The following is a 15,340-nucleotide window of genomic DNA, read 5'->3' as shown; positions in this document are numbered from 1 at the left end:
AGGAATAGAAAGCAGTATTCAATGTTTAGTTCAGATTAGCTCCACCTCAGAGATGAGCATGCTTGTCATATGTCTATCCTAGTCCTGATGCTCTTCTAATCATACATCCTGTTACGTATCCGGCTTTTGTTATCATGTGTACTCTGATATTGGAAGAGTACATTCAGTATTTTCCCAACATTAACTCATCGAGTGTAGAATAACGTGGATGTGTTTCTGTCAGAGGCCACAGAGAGGCGAGCAGCAGCGTCTCTGGAGAGGCAGGCGAGCCCCAGCCAGCTCCCCACAGCCCTGCTCACGCTGGAGGGGATGACCTCGTACCGGAGGATCGAGGAGGCTTTCCACTGCAAGCTCAAAGGACCCGTGGTGGTCGACAAGAAGACTCTGGTGGAGCTGCAGAACTTTCAGACAGTACGTTTGTTTAAAGGTCACCTACAGTATTATGCAAAATCCACTTGTTCATGTCTTCTATAAACATGTGTCCCCTCTTCTTCATGTCTCTTCTACATCAACATGTGTCCCCTCTTCTTCATGTCTCTTCTACATCAACATGTGTCCCCTCTTCTTCATGTCTCTTCTACATCAACATGTGTCCCCTCTGTGGAAAGAGACTCTGAAAGTTTCAGGAACAAAGATTCTCTCTCTTTTTTGTCCTGATCCATTTCTATAAAACCCTGTCTGAAAATGAGCTGATCAGATTTTGGCTACTTTATGATGTCATAACGATTTTTTTGGCTTGTCTAACCATTAGCCAATCAGCAACCAAGGTAACCCCCCCCCCCATCTTATCACCTGCATTTCCTCCTAGAGCACCATGGTGTTCTTTCTAGGGATGTCCCGATCACCTTTTTTTGCTCCCGATCCGATTCCGATCATTTGATTTTGACAATCTGCCGATACCAATTTTTCCCGATCCGATCTTTATGCAATGCATTAAGAGAGAAAAAAGGTAACAGATAACGGCTGGTCATCCAACGCGATGCATTCAGCTATCTTGGCTGTTATTGTTTGGCCTTGTCACTGTTCTGGGGCAGTTTCTCTTTCCTTTTAGAAGTCTCTGAAAGTGTCGGTTGTTTCAGTGCCGTTACCCGAGTGGCCGCTGTGTACTCGCCGTGTTGTTGTTGTTTGTTTCTCAGGTAGCGTATTAGATTGGTCGTGTTGAACGTAGCTCTGTTCTTTCCACCACGCGGAACCTCCGCCTTGCAAACATTGCATCTGGCTGTTACACTGCCTTCGCTTTCAATTTTATAATACTTCCAAACTCCTGACATTTTCTCTGTCCCGACTCCCGAGTCACCAGCTGACCGTAGCCTCTCGTTAGCTTGTTGCTACTATTAGACACTGCGCCCACTCTGTTGCCAGATTTCAGAGAAATAAGCAACCAGGTCTGAAAACAAGCCCAAAGAAAGCAACACATACATGATGTTGTGTAATTTTAAACCAAAACTAAGGCCTCAGGATGACTTTAAGACGTGAACATGGTCATTTTTGTTTTGTAACATTAAATATTAATAAAAAGAAAATGTAAAAAAATCCCGATCCCCGATTTTTTTCTCCCGATTCCGATCTTTTGAAAATCACGTGATCGGCTCCGATCCCCGATCACGTGATCGGATCGGGACATCTCTAGTTCTTTCTAACCAAATCTCTCTCAGAGGGGCGTGGGGAGGGGCTCCTTATTTTCACTCTGGTGGAGCTGCAGAACTTCCAGACAGTGCGTTTGAATTGAAACCACCAAGTAAATGTTTAACCTCAGAGCACATTAAAACAACTGTGAACATTCACAAACACACCTCCGCCCCTCAAAGACTGCAACCACTACTATTTAGAAATATGTATGGCTATTTGACTTCCTTTAGTTACTATAACCCTTTGTGAACAACACACAGTTAGAAATGGTAAATATGCACTATGACATTGCATTTTGTCGTTAATCGCTACTACTCTTATTTATTCATATATTTATTTGTGTCTATTTTTTACTGCAGTGAGAGTTGCCAAAGAAATGTCGTCGTACTTTGTATGATGACAATAAAGATATATTCTATTCTTTAAGAACCAGTTCAGCGTTGGTAGAAAAAGAAAGGTTTTGGCTAATCCTGCTTCAGCATGGTTTCACGCTTTGTTTCTGACCCATTTGCTTCTCTCTCCTAAGTGTGCTTGAAAGAGCGAGTGTTTGGTAATCATCGCTTAGTCTGCATGTGGGGGAATTACGAGAGGATGATCCCCTCTCTGGTAACTGGCACTGGCAAAGCGTGCACTGCCTCTCCGAGACCCAGACTGGCTCTCTGGATACAAATATCTACTTTTTCAATTATACACATCACTTTCTGGGCAGCGTACAAAAGGCACTCTGTCTCTGACTTGGAATAAAGTGTGGAGAGGACAGAAATAGACACTGTTTGAAACGGCATGCTGTAGTGGAAGAACTATGCCCCGTTGGGATGGGCTGTCATGGTTTCAGGAGGGAGGATTAGGCTTTTCCGAACGGTTTAACATGCTAACACGGCACTTTGTTCGTACAAGCGTGGTACATATGGCTTTGGAAGGGATACGTACATGTTTTTGCAGAGTCATATTTAAAGAAAAAGGAGGTACATCTTCACCAAATCGGTTCCATAAGCTTGGTGACATTTGCAGAATTTCCACTGCATGATATTTCACTACACTTGACTCAGTCTTTAATGGTTTTTACCAACACTTGATTTGGGTCAAACTAAACCATTCTATGTATTACATCAATGCACACAATGTACAAAATATCTGTTTTCTTTTATTACTGCCGATTTTTATTCCATATTTTATGTAAATACTGCTATATTTTGTATTATTTCTTAATATTTTTTAATGACATTTTTATGTATGCACCATGACATCAAGTCAAATTCCTCGTACGTGTAAACTTACCTGGTAATAAACCTGATTCTGATTCTGATTCTGATTCAGGGTAAAGAACTGCTAACAGAGCGCTTATATACTAATAAAGGACTGGCTTATCTATAGCCAGTTGAGTAGCACTTGAAATGCTTGGCTCTATGAAACCTGATGTACTTATATGATTCTGTTTTCTTCAAGGTTGTGTCTTCCTGGTCGAATGTACTTATTGTAAGTCGCTTTGGATAAAAGCATCAGCTAAATGCAATGTAATGTAAACGAGGAAATAGTTGAAGCTTACTTGGTGAACTGTAGCTGACGAGGTAGTTAGCCAGGCCGCCATATTAGCTCTCAGAGAATGAATTAACACTCTGAAATGTAAACATATTAACTTCATGTCTCTGTGCTTTCAGCCTCCGGCTAAAGGAGCGTTCCTCAGAGGGTTGGGGATGGACCAGTCCACCGGGAGATTCACGGCTCCCATCACTGGGATCTACCAGTTCTCTGCTAACGTCCACATTGGTAAGTCACAGTCACTGTCTTTATGGAGTATTACAGGACATATACAAAGGAAATAAGGGTCTGAAAATGGAAAGAAACAGTCCTTAATTGGCGTAATTTGTGCATCATAGGCAAACAGTGTTTTTACGCTGTCTATGTCTGACTTTTAACATTTCCATCTGACCAGGTTTAAAATGACAACCCTTTTTAAAGGATCTTAAATATGCTTGACAGCTACATACATGAGACATGCATGACAACTGGGGTTAAAGCTACATGTCCCATGCAAAAAGTGAAACATCTTCACCAATTGAATGTTGATTTAGTAGATATGTAAATAAACTGCATTGTTTTTGTTTTGCGTGTAAAGCGAGTTATTCCTATTTTAAAAGTATGATGAGGAACAATGAAGAAAATATGAGCTTTTATTGAAAGAAGAGGCAAATGTTATGATGTCCAAACATTTAAACAAGGTTACTACAGCGAAGACGCTAGTTACTGTAGCTGTACAACTGCAGCTTATATTGGAGTAAACTATCGCAGTTTAATCGACGCCTTATACTTTTACTTTATCGGATTTGGAAAAACTGAAAAATATAAATATCCAGATCAGGACACAGAAAAAAGCAAAGTTTGACAGGCCTGTTGTGTCAAGTTACTGAGATTGGACTGTTCAGCTGCGGGGTTTCAGTTGCGGCTACTTAAACGGGATATATTTGTTGTGAGCAATGCTTGAGACATTCTCTCCATGTGATTGTGAACATGTGTCTCTCCTTGCAGACCACAACGAGGTGAAGAGGAGCAAGAGTCAGCTGAAGGCCAGGGATAATGTTCGGGTGCTGATCTGCATTGAATCACTCTGCCATAGATACACGTAGGTATTTTGTACCATTCAGTGTCTCCACATGCACACGACAACCTGATCTTATTTGGGTGCATGGTACACCCGGCTATTCTTCTCCATGCAAACACACGATGTTCACAGTATCAGGTGTCGATTATCTGTGTGCATCTTGACTCATCAACATCTCAGCCTCTATGTTCACAGGGGGTCCGCGGGGTCTTAACAAGTATTACAAGTTGATAAATCAATTTAGCGAAAATTAAGGCTATTAAAAAGTATTAAACGGCATTTTCCAAGGTGTTACATTTTGTAGCTTGTTTTCAATAAGTATATAAATTGTCCAGAGAGGTTGTGTTCTACAGTCTGCCTGAATGTAATCATGGCGTAGGTGTGTAGTGTGATTCTGTGTAGTTTATTGATGGCATCCCGTTGGGTCTGACGTCATCTGAACAGGACATCGCGCGCTCACTGCTTGATAGCGCGCGACGGTCCGTTTACGCCGGTTGCTAAGCAACATCGTTATGGGGAAATGCAAGTTTGCGTCCAAACGGTAGGAAGATAAGGAGGAAGGACAATTAATACTGTATATAGTCAATGTGAGGTAAAGTGTGTCGCCAAGGTAACCGGTTAGAACTCCAAGTGGCGATGAGGTCTTAAAATGTGTGGAAAGGAAAGGGTCTTAAAAAAGGTCTTACATCTGACTTCAGGATCCCTGCATACACCCTGGTTCTGTACCAACGGCCAAATGATCCTGGTTTCTATTGTAGTTATCCAGATGGGTGTACTACGCAATGAGTTTAGCAAAGTAATGTTACGGCGGTGACACTGTTAAACCGTAGATTGCCACGGTTAATATCGCTACAGTTTTAATCTTGTTCTGACAAGTTTATGCTTAGGGTTTTTGAATGAAGTCGGCTTTAAGAAACACCTTTTGCTCATCACCATCCTTTTGGTGAATTGAGTCGTTAAAATAAACAGCTAAACTTATTCCTACGTATCCTTCCTTATGGGACAGCGCTATCGCTAATGCAATTCTTGAATGAATACTTTGAAAATGTGATGCATCATATAGAGCTCTGTAATATGAGTAACTATCTTAGTCTACAGCAAAAGTGTTGCTTTCTTCTGTTATATCTTTTTAAGTTTTCATTGCAGCTCTCCATTCTGATATATTTTCCGATGATTTTGAGCGACAATGTGAACGTGCATATAGCCTCGTGTAAATAAAACCTTAGTTGACAATGAAAGTAGATTGTAACCACTGTAAATAGGCTTATGAACTCTAGAATCAAACAATAATTCATACTTTAACTCACACTTACCTTAATAGTTTGTAACCATGTGCTTTTCATTGATCATGGCTTTAGCCGCTCAGTCATTTAACCTTTTACCACTAAAAGTTAATACAACTGATCTTGGACCCCAACAACTACACTTTCTTGACATTTTTATTCTGACAAATTGTTTACTTTCCCTGTGTGACACATAATTGATTGGTGTTCAATGCTGCCTTGACCGTCTCCAGTATTTATGAGCTGTTAAAGGTGTTGTTTGTAACAGTTTGTGTGGAACCAGTTTGGCATTTCCTGTATAAAAGCAGAGCAGGTCTTTAAAGGAAATGTCCTCTCACTTGGATCCTTCGTCCCTGTCGCCTAACTAATCTTTACAGACTCACCTTTGACTCTTCAGGCAGCCTGTTTTATTCGGCAGCAGCGCAGTAAAATGCCCTTATTGGGATGTGAGAGGGAGATAATGAGGTATCTAATACAGCATTTCTACTTGTGCAAATCCAGTGGAGGAAGGTTTTGAGTTCTTTCCAATATTTCTATTTACATAAAGTCAGTGAAAACTGCAAAAATGAATTGCTCCCTAAAGTCTCCCCTGGACTCTGCAGATCTCCACAGCCTCTCTGCTAGCTTGGTACAATTACGGGAACATATACATACTATTCTTATGATGGCTTACCTAACCCAAAAGAGTCCTTGGCTTTTACTTATTTCGAGCCAAAGCCCCAGAAAGTCTCGCCCTCCCACACATGAAAATGCAGAGAATGTGAAATGAGGCTCATTGTGATGGCAGTTGGAGTGAAGACCAACGTGATTGATTTGCCATAAAAATGTACCATTTTCCACTTAACAGGAGCCAGGGCTCTCCCTGTGTGGTTAAAGCCTGTTGAAATGTTACAACCATCCTTACAGGCTCTGAGGGCAGAGGGTTGATCAAGAAAAGTAGCATTTGGGAGGCTTTCTTGCTGAGAGTTAGAGAAAAATACCACTGTGATGTTTATACGCTCAATATAAGCTACAAGCTGGGGCTGGTTAGCTTAGCTTAGCATAAGGACTGGAACAGCAGTAAGCAGCTAGCACTGCTCTGTCACAATTACACAGTGTTATGTGTTCCGCCCAAAGTTTGTAAATAGAGATATAACGTTTATTTGGTGAGGTTTCACTGCGGATTCGTATATACACAATAAGGCAGGCTAGCTTTATCTCCCATTTCATGTATTTGTGCTAAGCTAATTTGGTAAGCTGCTTGTAGTAGCTTTTTATTTCTAAAGACGTGACAGTCAATTTTATGTGAAAAATGTGTTTCTCATTCAATTCTGAGTAATAAAGGAATTAAGCATATTTCTTATGTCGGAAGATGTCTTTAAAATGAGCAATTAAACAAGTTCTGGGTCTCACATTGCGTACTTCTTGACTAATATTTGCTGTTTTGAGGGCATTGGTGCATCCAAAAATATAGCGAAATGTGTTGCATGACCCTGATGGTGCACTCATAATGGTCGAAAAGTTGATTCTGAAAAGCTGGACACTATCAATATCTTGGCTGCCTAACAGAAGTTACACAACCATTCACAATTGCGGTTGCTTCGGTAAACACAGCAGTATACGAATATAAGATATATATATATGGGTTATATTTATACTATTTGAGTTATGTACCACTATACCAACACAGTCTCACGGCATTTCGTGTTATAGTCACGAAATTAATCTATTGATTCGTGTTCACCAACACGATGTCGCAATTTTTTTCGGGTCACACAGAACGATTTTAAAAGCAATGTAAATAATAACAAATTAGAAGGAAAAACAGATTGAAAAAAATACAGATTTCAGTATTCTGACACAGAACGATTTTAGAAGCAATGTATTTCTATTGGTAGTACAGTATGTTTCGTGCCTGCACCAAATAATAACAAATTAGAAGGAAAAAAAAAATAACCAAAAATACAGATTTCAGTATTCTGAGGCTCTGAGCCATTTATTTTCCTCACGGGCGGCAAGAAAACTCCGACATTATACAATTTAAAATAAAAGGCTTAGGGTAAGATATTGAGTAAGAAAATGTTTTTATGAACCACACAGAAGCACCACGTCTTCCAAGACGTGGTGCAGGCACGAAACATACTACCAATAGAAATACATTGCTTTTAAATCGTTCTTTGTGACATGAAAAAAAACGGAAATCGTGTCAGTGAACACGAATCAATAGATTACATTAATTTCGTTACTATAACACGAAATGCCGTGAGACTGGGTTGACGATACTGGTGTTGATAAGAACCTATTGTCATTTGTATAGTGTTAATTGAGCTGTCTATAATGATTTGGTACAGTTTGCTCACTAGCTAGCGCTCGTCACTTCCGGTAAGGGTACAGCAGGCGTGTGTGATTTGACTTTGTTCAAGGGAAGTATCTGAATAGAGACAAAGCAAGTTCTTGACGATAGAAAATGTGTCTCATATTTTTTGTAAAACACGAAATGAACATCAAAATGTCCTTCTCTTTGTGATTGCAGCTCCTTGGAGATGATTGTTGGCTTAGAAAGTAACAGCAAGATATTTACTGTCAGCGTTCAGGGGCTGCTGGAGCTTCAGGTGAGCAGCACACGTAACAACACATCAACATTGAATATCTGTGTTTGTGTAATCTTGTCTGCATCACTGTTGTGTTTCATTTCCTCTGCAGGCCGGGCAGTACACCTCCATATTTGTGGACAACGCAGCCGGCGCTTCAATCACAATACAGAACGGTTCAGATTTTATGGGCATGCTGCTTGGTGTATAGCCCCGTAACATGAACAGTGGCTAATCCAAGCCATTCCACTGCTGCCAATTTATTTTTGTCTTTTTATATTTGTATTTCAACGGACTGCTTAAGAGCACCATCACACAGAACCAAACCACAGGGGAGGTTTGAAGGAAGGAAGCGAGGCTGACATGGACTTGACTGCTTGTCAGATGGTGAGAGGACAGTGTGAAGAACTCAAGGACTGAGTTGGTTTTTCACAGTGCGACACTGCCACTCCCCTGAGGACTTCACCAATAACCTGAAAATAAGCCGTGAATACGTCTGTAACAGTGTGTGTTATCGTGCTTGTTGAAGACCTTTGCAGTAAGCCAACTATCAATGTTATTAATGTTCCCTGGATAGATGTAGGAAGAGCTGGGGAACACTAGAAAGTACATTTGTGTTTAATGTATAGTGGACATGTTAATGCTTTTTCTACATGATCTAGGTACACATTCTTGTTCTTTTTAATCATGGATTAAATCTCACATTTATAGATGTTATCTGGTACATAGACTGTGAGTACACTGGACCATGGAAGCATACTCAACAGAGAAAATACGGCTCAATGAGATGTTGTCCCACAAATGTAATTATTACATATTTTTAATATAACTATACCTTCATTTTTAGCCATGCTAACACCGTGGCAATGGCAGTCGTTCACACCAAAGTATCTCACAGCTTGTGCATGTATCGCAATGACATTTTGTAAGCCTGACATTCATGATCACAAGAGGATGAATCCTCCTGTCTTCACTAGAACTATAGTAGGCCACACATTCTGGTACCGACATTCATGTCCTGCTCAGGAAGAATAAGCGGTAAGGCTTGCTAAAAGACTAAGATGGTTAACATTATACAAGCAGAACATTGAAAACGAGTGTGACCAAATAAGAGATGCTAGCATGACTGTAGACGATAATGGCGTATTCACATTGCAACGGAAAAACAAAGGTATTGCGTAATGTGTGGTGCGTCTTCTGATAATGAGACCTGAGCCTACTGGAAATACTCAACTGGCCCTTTAGACTTTGCAAAGCGTCCATGTGGTAGATTGTAATGATGGCGATTTCATGATGGCAGTATGCAGTACATTAAGAATGGGTATTCAGCATGCAGTACATTAGTGTGTATTAATGTGTTCTGACAAAGTCCAGAAGTCCAAGTCTCGCTTTACTAAACAATGCTGGTGTTGTTAGCACTAGATTGCTGTGTTTCGTAGACTCAAACAATGATTTGTGTGAATGCTTATATTTCACCAAGCAAATGTCTGTTTTGTCTTGTCTCCGTGCGGTGATATCTATTGTAATTTGACACTTCTGAAAAGGTTGAAGTAGGTAAGCGGCAATTGGCGTTCACCAAATTGTAACTTTGAACATCCTCCAAAAGCTCACACAACATACAGTACAGGAGCCTTTCATGGCGGTGGCACATGCAACAGTTTTCCTGCTATAATCTGAGTATGGCTTTCGTTTTGTTTAAATGTGTCCGACAGATCAAGTGACATTTACTGAGAGAGCTGAAAGAGAACATTTTTTTTTACTTTAAGATTATTTTTACAGTATTCTTTGCTATCATTTATCATCTGTTTTATTTTTTGTATTTTATCCAATTCTTGTCATATAGATGTTTGTAATTTATAATAACTAATACACAGGTATCATTGAAAGCAGTGACATTTGATATGGTATTTATATCCTAAGGAAATGTATGAATCACTTGTTGATTGAAACTCTCGTGGACTCCTGAAAAACCAGATTATTGTATAAAAATAAAATTATATCTTTTTGCTATTTTTGTATTACCCATACTATGCTGTAATTTGGAGATTAAACTTTTTTAAATGTAAAATGTTGGTCTCTTTAATATGTGAACTGCCTGTTCTAATATCATCACTATCTCTGGGGGAGTAATTAACCTTCATTTCATTGTTTTTCTTTTGGTAACTTTGATTTATTTATGAAAACATCCCCTGGAGTTGAACAAAATGCTCCCCGTGGCATCATTTGAATTGTGAAATACCTGAAATTCCTTTTCAAAATCTGGCAGACTGCCAAGGGAATTCATGACAATCTGTGAAATATTACTAAAACATCTTGGTATTTGTAATGAAAACTGCATGGCATGTCCAGGGAATCAAATCAAATAGCAATGACCTTTTATCCAAGTATTTCTCAGGTTTCTATTTTAATTAAAACTGAATAGCTGTTGTCCATCACAACACAGCGAAGTCCAGTACATGGCACTTTAATGCTCCTCTTTGGAGATTTTAATATTGTTTCCTGGGTGGTCTCTACAGCAGTAATAAGGAGGACTTTATTGCATAAATGCTTGTCCAGCCAGTCAAATTAGCTTGTTAGCATCACTGCATGAATGCCTTCTCATGGAAGCATTGCTGGGATGCCAACTGTCACATACTGTACCCAAAAACACACCACAAGAACGTTGCACCCACGTGCTATTTCAGCAACCTACTGTAGCACACATTTCAGAAGGGAAGGGGGCTGCTTTCTGAAAAGCCAACATTTGGAAAACAAACATTACTTGTTTTTATTTTTAAATGAGCTGCCAACATTTTTAGGTACCAGTTATTATGTGTTCTAATTGCCCCAAAGCTTCACATAAACCAGTCATGAGATTTTTTTTGAAAATAAAGACATTGAAAATAGCTCAGCCAGAATGTATAGTGTACATACAGTACAGTAAGACTAAAGCATATTCACTTTCCTTCTTTCCCCATGAGCTGCAGTCTTTCAACATTGAACAGCGCAGGGATGACAGACGATATATACGTTTACATAATATTTGCCTTTTCATTGCTCCAGAAGTTTTGATTGTCTTATGTTTTTTTCTTCCAAAATGTGTTTAATGACAGCTATGTGAGCATGCCGTAACGCATTCGCTGCCCTGCAGTGGAACATAAAGCCTGCCAAAAGTGGTTGCGAAACCACCCTGCGCCACGACTCTGACAGGAATTTCCCATCGCCCCATTATCAGCATCAGACAAGCTGAGTGATTGCAATTACATCTGCCGAAATGCTAAGAGCAACTTGCTTTTCTCTTTTCCTTTCGGAGAAGTGAGGTATTATGAATAGCCCCATTGTCAATCTTTGAGGTTCTGTCTGCCCTGTAAACCAACATAGCGCAACGTGCTGTGTTGCTTTAATGAGGCCTTAATTATGAGATTCCTCTACCTCAGTGAGTCATTGGGAGATGGGTTTTAGCAACAAATCCTGTGTAGCAGCGTCGCTGAAACAAAGGGAGAGAAGCGCTAAATGTCACTAATTTGACACACGTGTGACCAGTGGTAGAAGTACTCAGATCTAGCATTTAAAGGTGCTATTTCGCTCAATTTTCAGGTCCAGGGGTGTTTCTCAATGTCGAGGAAAGCTGCTCCAGAGCCACTATCTCAAGCATACTACGTCATCGAGTGCCGCCGAAGGACTGTTCCAATGTCCAGCATACTTGGAATTCTACCGAGCCCGGCGTACTTCGTTTGGAGACATTTCGAGGCTCCACATGTGTAGACTCAGCGGTCTTAAAATCCCCACAATGCTTTGCGCACGGACCAATTTCCCCAAATCTGTGGTGGAAAATGTAAGGCGGGGCCTCTCATATGACGCACACTTGCTCGCCTGTTCCACTCTTTGTTTTTCGAATGTCAGGAACTATTCTTGCCTCGCTTCTGAAGCAAGTGACTCGGAAGACATGTGCTACCAAGCAAGCGTACTCGATATTGAGAAACACCCTATATTTAATGTTGTGCTTCTACTGTTTACATGCTTTAATCTTCCAAAAGCCCTTTATTTTCACCCTCTGTCTGAAACCAGAGCCCAGTCTGCTCTGATTGGTTAGCTGGTCGGCTCTGTTGTGATTGGTCAACTGCTAAGAGATGTCCCGTCCCTTAGCGTGTTAGTGTTGGAGCGCTAGACAATAGAAGTGTTACATAGTAACGTCACTGTTACAGAAGTAAACAATAGGCGCATTCACACTGCGGTACTTTTCCCACAAAGGTTCATGCGAACTTAGTTCATGCGAACTCTTTAGTTTGCATGAACTAAGTACAGATCACGTTGACACCGGAAAAAGTCCCTGGGGGTGGATTAGGCAAATGAAGCCGCTGACGTCACTTCTTCTTCTTCTGCTTTGGGCTTACTGGCAGGCCGCAACCCACTTCACGGCGTATACTGCCGCCCAAAGTCCCCGGCCGGAAGTCCCCGGAGTTGGGGACTGGCCTTCCGAGTAAATCGCCAGAACGCCGACACCTCCTCATCTCCACCGCTCCCATGTTTTATTTTGTGTTGCCATAAGTTAGTCTCTCTGCGTTTCTGCGCTGGACTAATGCTAATGCTAATAATGCTAATGCGAGGATAATAAAATGGCGGCTTCACAAAACTTTTTGGGAGTTTTACGGGGCGTGGTTTGCAATCCGCCCAGCCAATCAGAAATATAGCTCTTTTCTCAAAAAAGAGCCTCTCGAAAGTCCCTGCTCTCTAGCAGGGACTTTCGAGGGGGTAAAAAGGTTTGCATGAACTACTTTTAGTACCGGCTCTTTTTGGTGTGAACGCGATCATGAACTAAGTTCACATGAACCTTTGTGGGAAAAGTACCGCAGTGTGAATGCGCCTAATGGAGTCCAATGAAGAAGTTTCAGGCAGGGGAAGTGTGGGATCCAAATCTGCATCATAACTAAAGGTATTAAATATATGTAGTGAAGTAAAAGTACACTATTTACCTTTAAATAGAAGTACAAAGTAGCAAACAATGTAAATACTCAAGTAAGGCACAACTACCTCAAAATGGTACTTAAGTAAATCTTCTTTGTTACTTCACACCCATGGTCACACTACTGCACGTGACACCCAAACAAAAAACCCAAGGGAACTCAATCTAAATCACTTCTTTTTATTATTAAAAGTGCTACAGTTTGCTATAACTCACTATCAATCTTGGTTATGAGAGGCGACCATAGTTGGAGCACAAATATGAGGAGGAGGGGACGTTTTGGAGAGGGGCCAGCCTCCGTCCCGGACCCCATGCATTCTGTCTTTCTTCTCTGTTTGTCAGCACTTCCAAACATGGCTACCTGCGGAGGGAACAGACAGGGAGACTCTCTCTTAGCCAAGCTCCTGTATATTATGTTTTTAGCATGCCTTGGATTTTTTCACAGCAGCCTAAGTTACTCCAAACAGAGCCGAGCAGTCCTGCTGATAGCGCGGCGGCCCTAAACAAACCTGTTGCTATGATACTGTCCCAAGTGGAGCAGAAGATGAAAGATTAATGCAAAGCAGTGGAGCTCATTACTTGCTGTTTTTCACACTAATATCATAGCTGTGGTGCAGTGATTTGAAGGCAGACCTGGCAGCAAGGGGTCCCTTAACAGAAAAAGCAATGGGGGTTTTTCCATTGGATTTTGAAATATTGCAGAACAGTTGCTGTGTTGCAAAAACACATGTTTGTGATACTCACAGGTTTTGTTCAAGGCAAGGCAAGTTTATTTATATAGCACTTTTCAACGCAAGGCAATTCAAAGTGCTTTACAAAAAATGAAAGACATTAAGCATTAAAAAAGAAAAGCTAATAAAATAAACAGCTAATAAAATAAACAGTTCAGCAGGATTATCTCCACATTTTTAACATTGTTTATATGATATGACTTAAAATGTAAATGCAATAGCCAGAAGTAAAAAGCTAACGTTAGGCTATAAACAAACCACATCGCAGAGCATAGCTGAGCATCGCCACCGCTAAGCTAATATTCACCACTGAGCTTACCACTAAGGTAATGTTCATAAACTCATGTTCTGAGTGATGAAATAGTCTGATTTAGTCACTTGTTAGCAACCACCGTTTCTATGAAACTTTGGACATTCAATAGTGAGGTATTTACTGACATATTTTCTGTCATGAAACAAAACATTAAAATCTCTTAAAGTGCACCTATCATGCAATTTATAGGCCATAGCATAGGTCTATCAAACATGTCTATGAAGTGTTTTGCACAAAATACCAAATAGATCACCCATTCAAGCCGGCAGCTACCGTCTAAACTAAACGCTGCCGTGATGAAACGCCATATCATGGATTATCAAGGATCTGAAACAGTATGGAGCTCAACGGCTTTCTCTCTTGCCGGTTACACCACAAGGTGAGTTCCTTTTTACTTCCTGCTTCTTCACACACATGCTCTCCAGTACAGGTTAGCTCTGAGTGTTAGCGATGCTGACGTAAACACCGACCATATTACGTCCAAAACAGTCGGGCATTGTTTCTGATAGCAACTTTCAGATATTACGTCATATCGGACGCAAATCTGGATCAGCTCCGTTGTTCCCCCGTTTTTAGAGATTTGGGTACGGAGGAAAAGAGAGAGGGGTTTATTTTCTGACGCTGCGTTAGTTCCGACACACCGGGGACACATGTTTATGTATAAAAGACATCAACAAGTGCATTTTGCATGATAGGTCCCCTTTAAACATGTGTTAACCACATATCTTATTTCAGGCTTCTGACACACACCTTTCCATTTACTTCGACAAGGGAACTGGAATTGTTAGACGGCTCACTCATTTCCGGATACGAGGACTCATTCCTGGACCTCTTTATACCGTATGGTCCCTTTGATAAGGATCCACAGTATGTGTACAGTGTGGTATTGCTACATTTACTTGCTTACCTCTTCCATTGCTGCATTTGATTGTTTTGCTGTCATCACAATGTCACAATGTCAGTGTGTTTTAAATGAAAAGAGACAGATTTGAATCACATGTGTTGCTTTCTGGTTGTTGTTTCGTCCTCTCCATGAAATGTTTGGCTCAGCAGCTTAATTATTGCGCAAGAGAAAAACAGCACCACAAACACAGGTCATATTACCCTTATTCACCTGCACTTCCAAAACCACGCAAACGGAATGTGTCACATCATCATCCGAGCGATCTTGCATCAATGTTGTCAGGGCGGTTTTAAAATCAGACAGCAGCCATGTAAGTATTTTCAGCAATTTAGTTCTCAAATTGCAGCTGTCAAGTGCCATTGTGGCTTC

At 40.7% G+C, this 15,340-nt stretch overlaps 1 protein-coding gene across 1 annotated transcript in view; it reads left to right on the top strand.

Annotated features, from left to right (window-relative positions):
* c1qtnf12 (C1q and TNF related 12) overlaps positions 1-10,120 on the top strand; it is a 30,327-nt gene extending 20,207 nt beyond the window's left edge. The window contains exons 5-9 of the mRNA XM_071203713.1: positions 224-411; positions 3,288-3,396; positions 4,156-4,249; positions 8,024-8,102; positions 8,194-10,120. Coding sequence (XP_071059814.1) covers positions 224-411; positions 3,288-3,396; positions 4,156-4,249; positions 8,024-8,102; positions 8,194-8,292 — 569 coding nt within the window. The 3' untranslated portion in view covers positions 8,293-10,120. The remainder of the gene's footprint in view (positions 1-223; positions 412-3,287; positions 3,397-4,155; positions 4,250-8,023; positions 8,103-8,193) is intronic.
* Positions 10,121-15,340: the final 5,220 nt, after the last annotated feature.

The sequence above is a fragment of the Pseudochaenichthys georgianus genome, chromosome 7 (assembly GCF_902827115.2).
Source record: "Pseudochaenichthys georgianus chromosome 7, fPseGeo1.2, whole genome shotgun sequence".
In the NCBI taxonomy this organism is placed as follows: domain Eukaryota; kingdom Metazoa; phylum Chordata; class Actinopteri; order Perciformes; family Channichthyidae; genus Pseudochaenichthys; species Pseudochaenichthys georgianus.
Note: the sequence above shows the minus strand (reverse complement) of the source record. Positions and strands in the feature narration are given on the sequence as shown.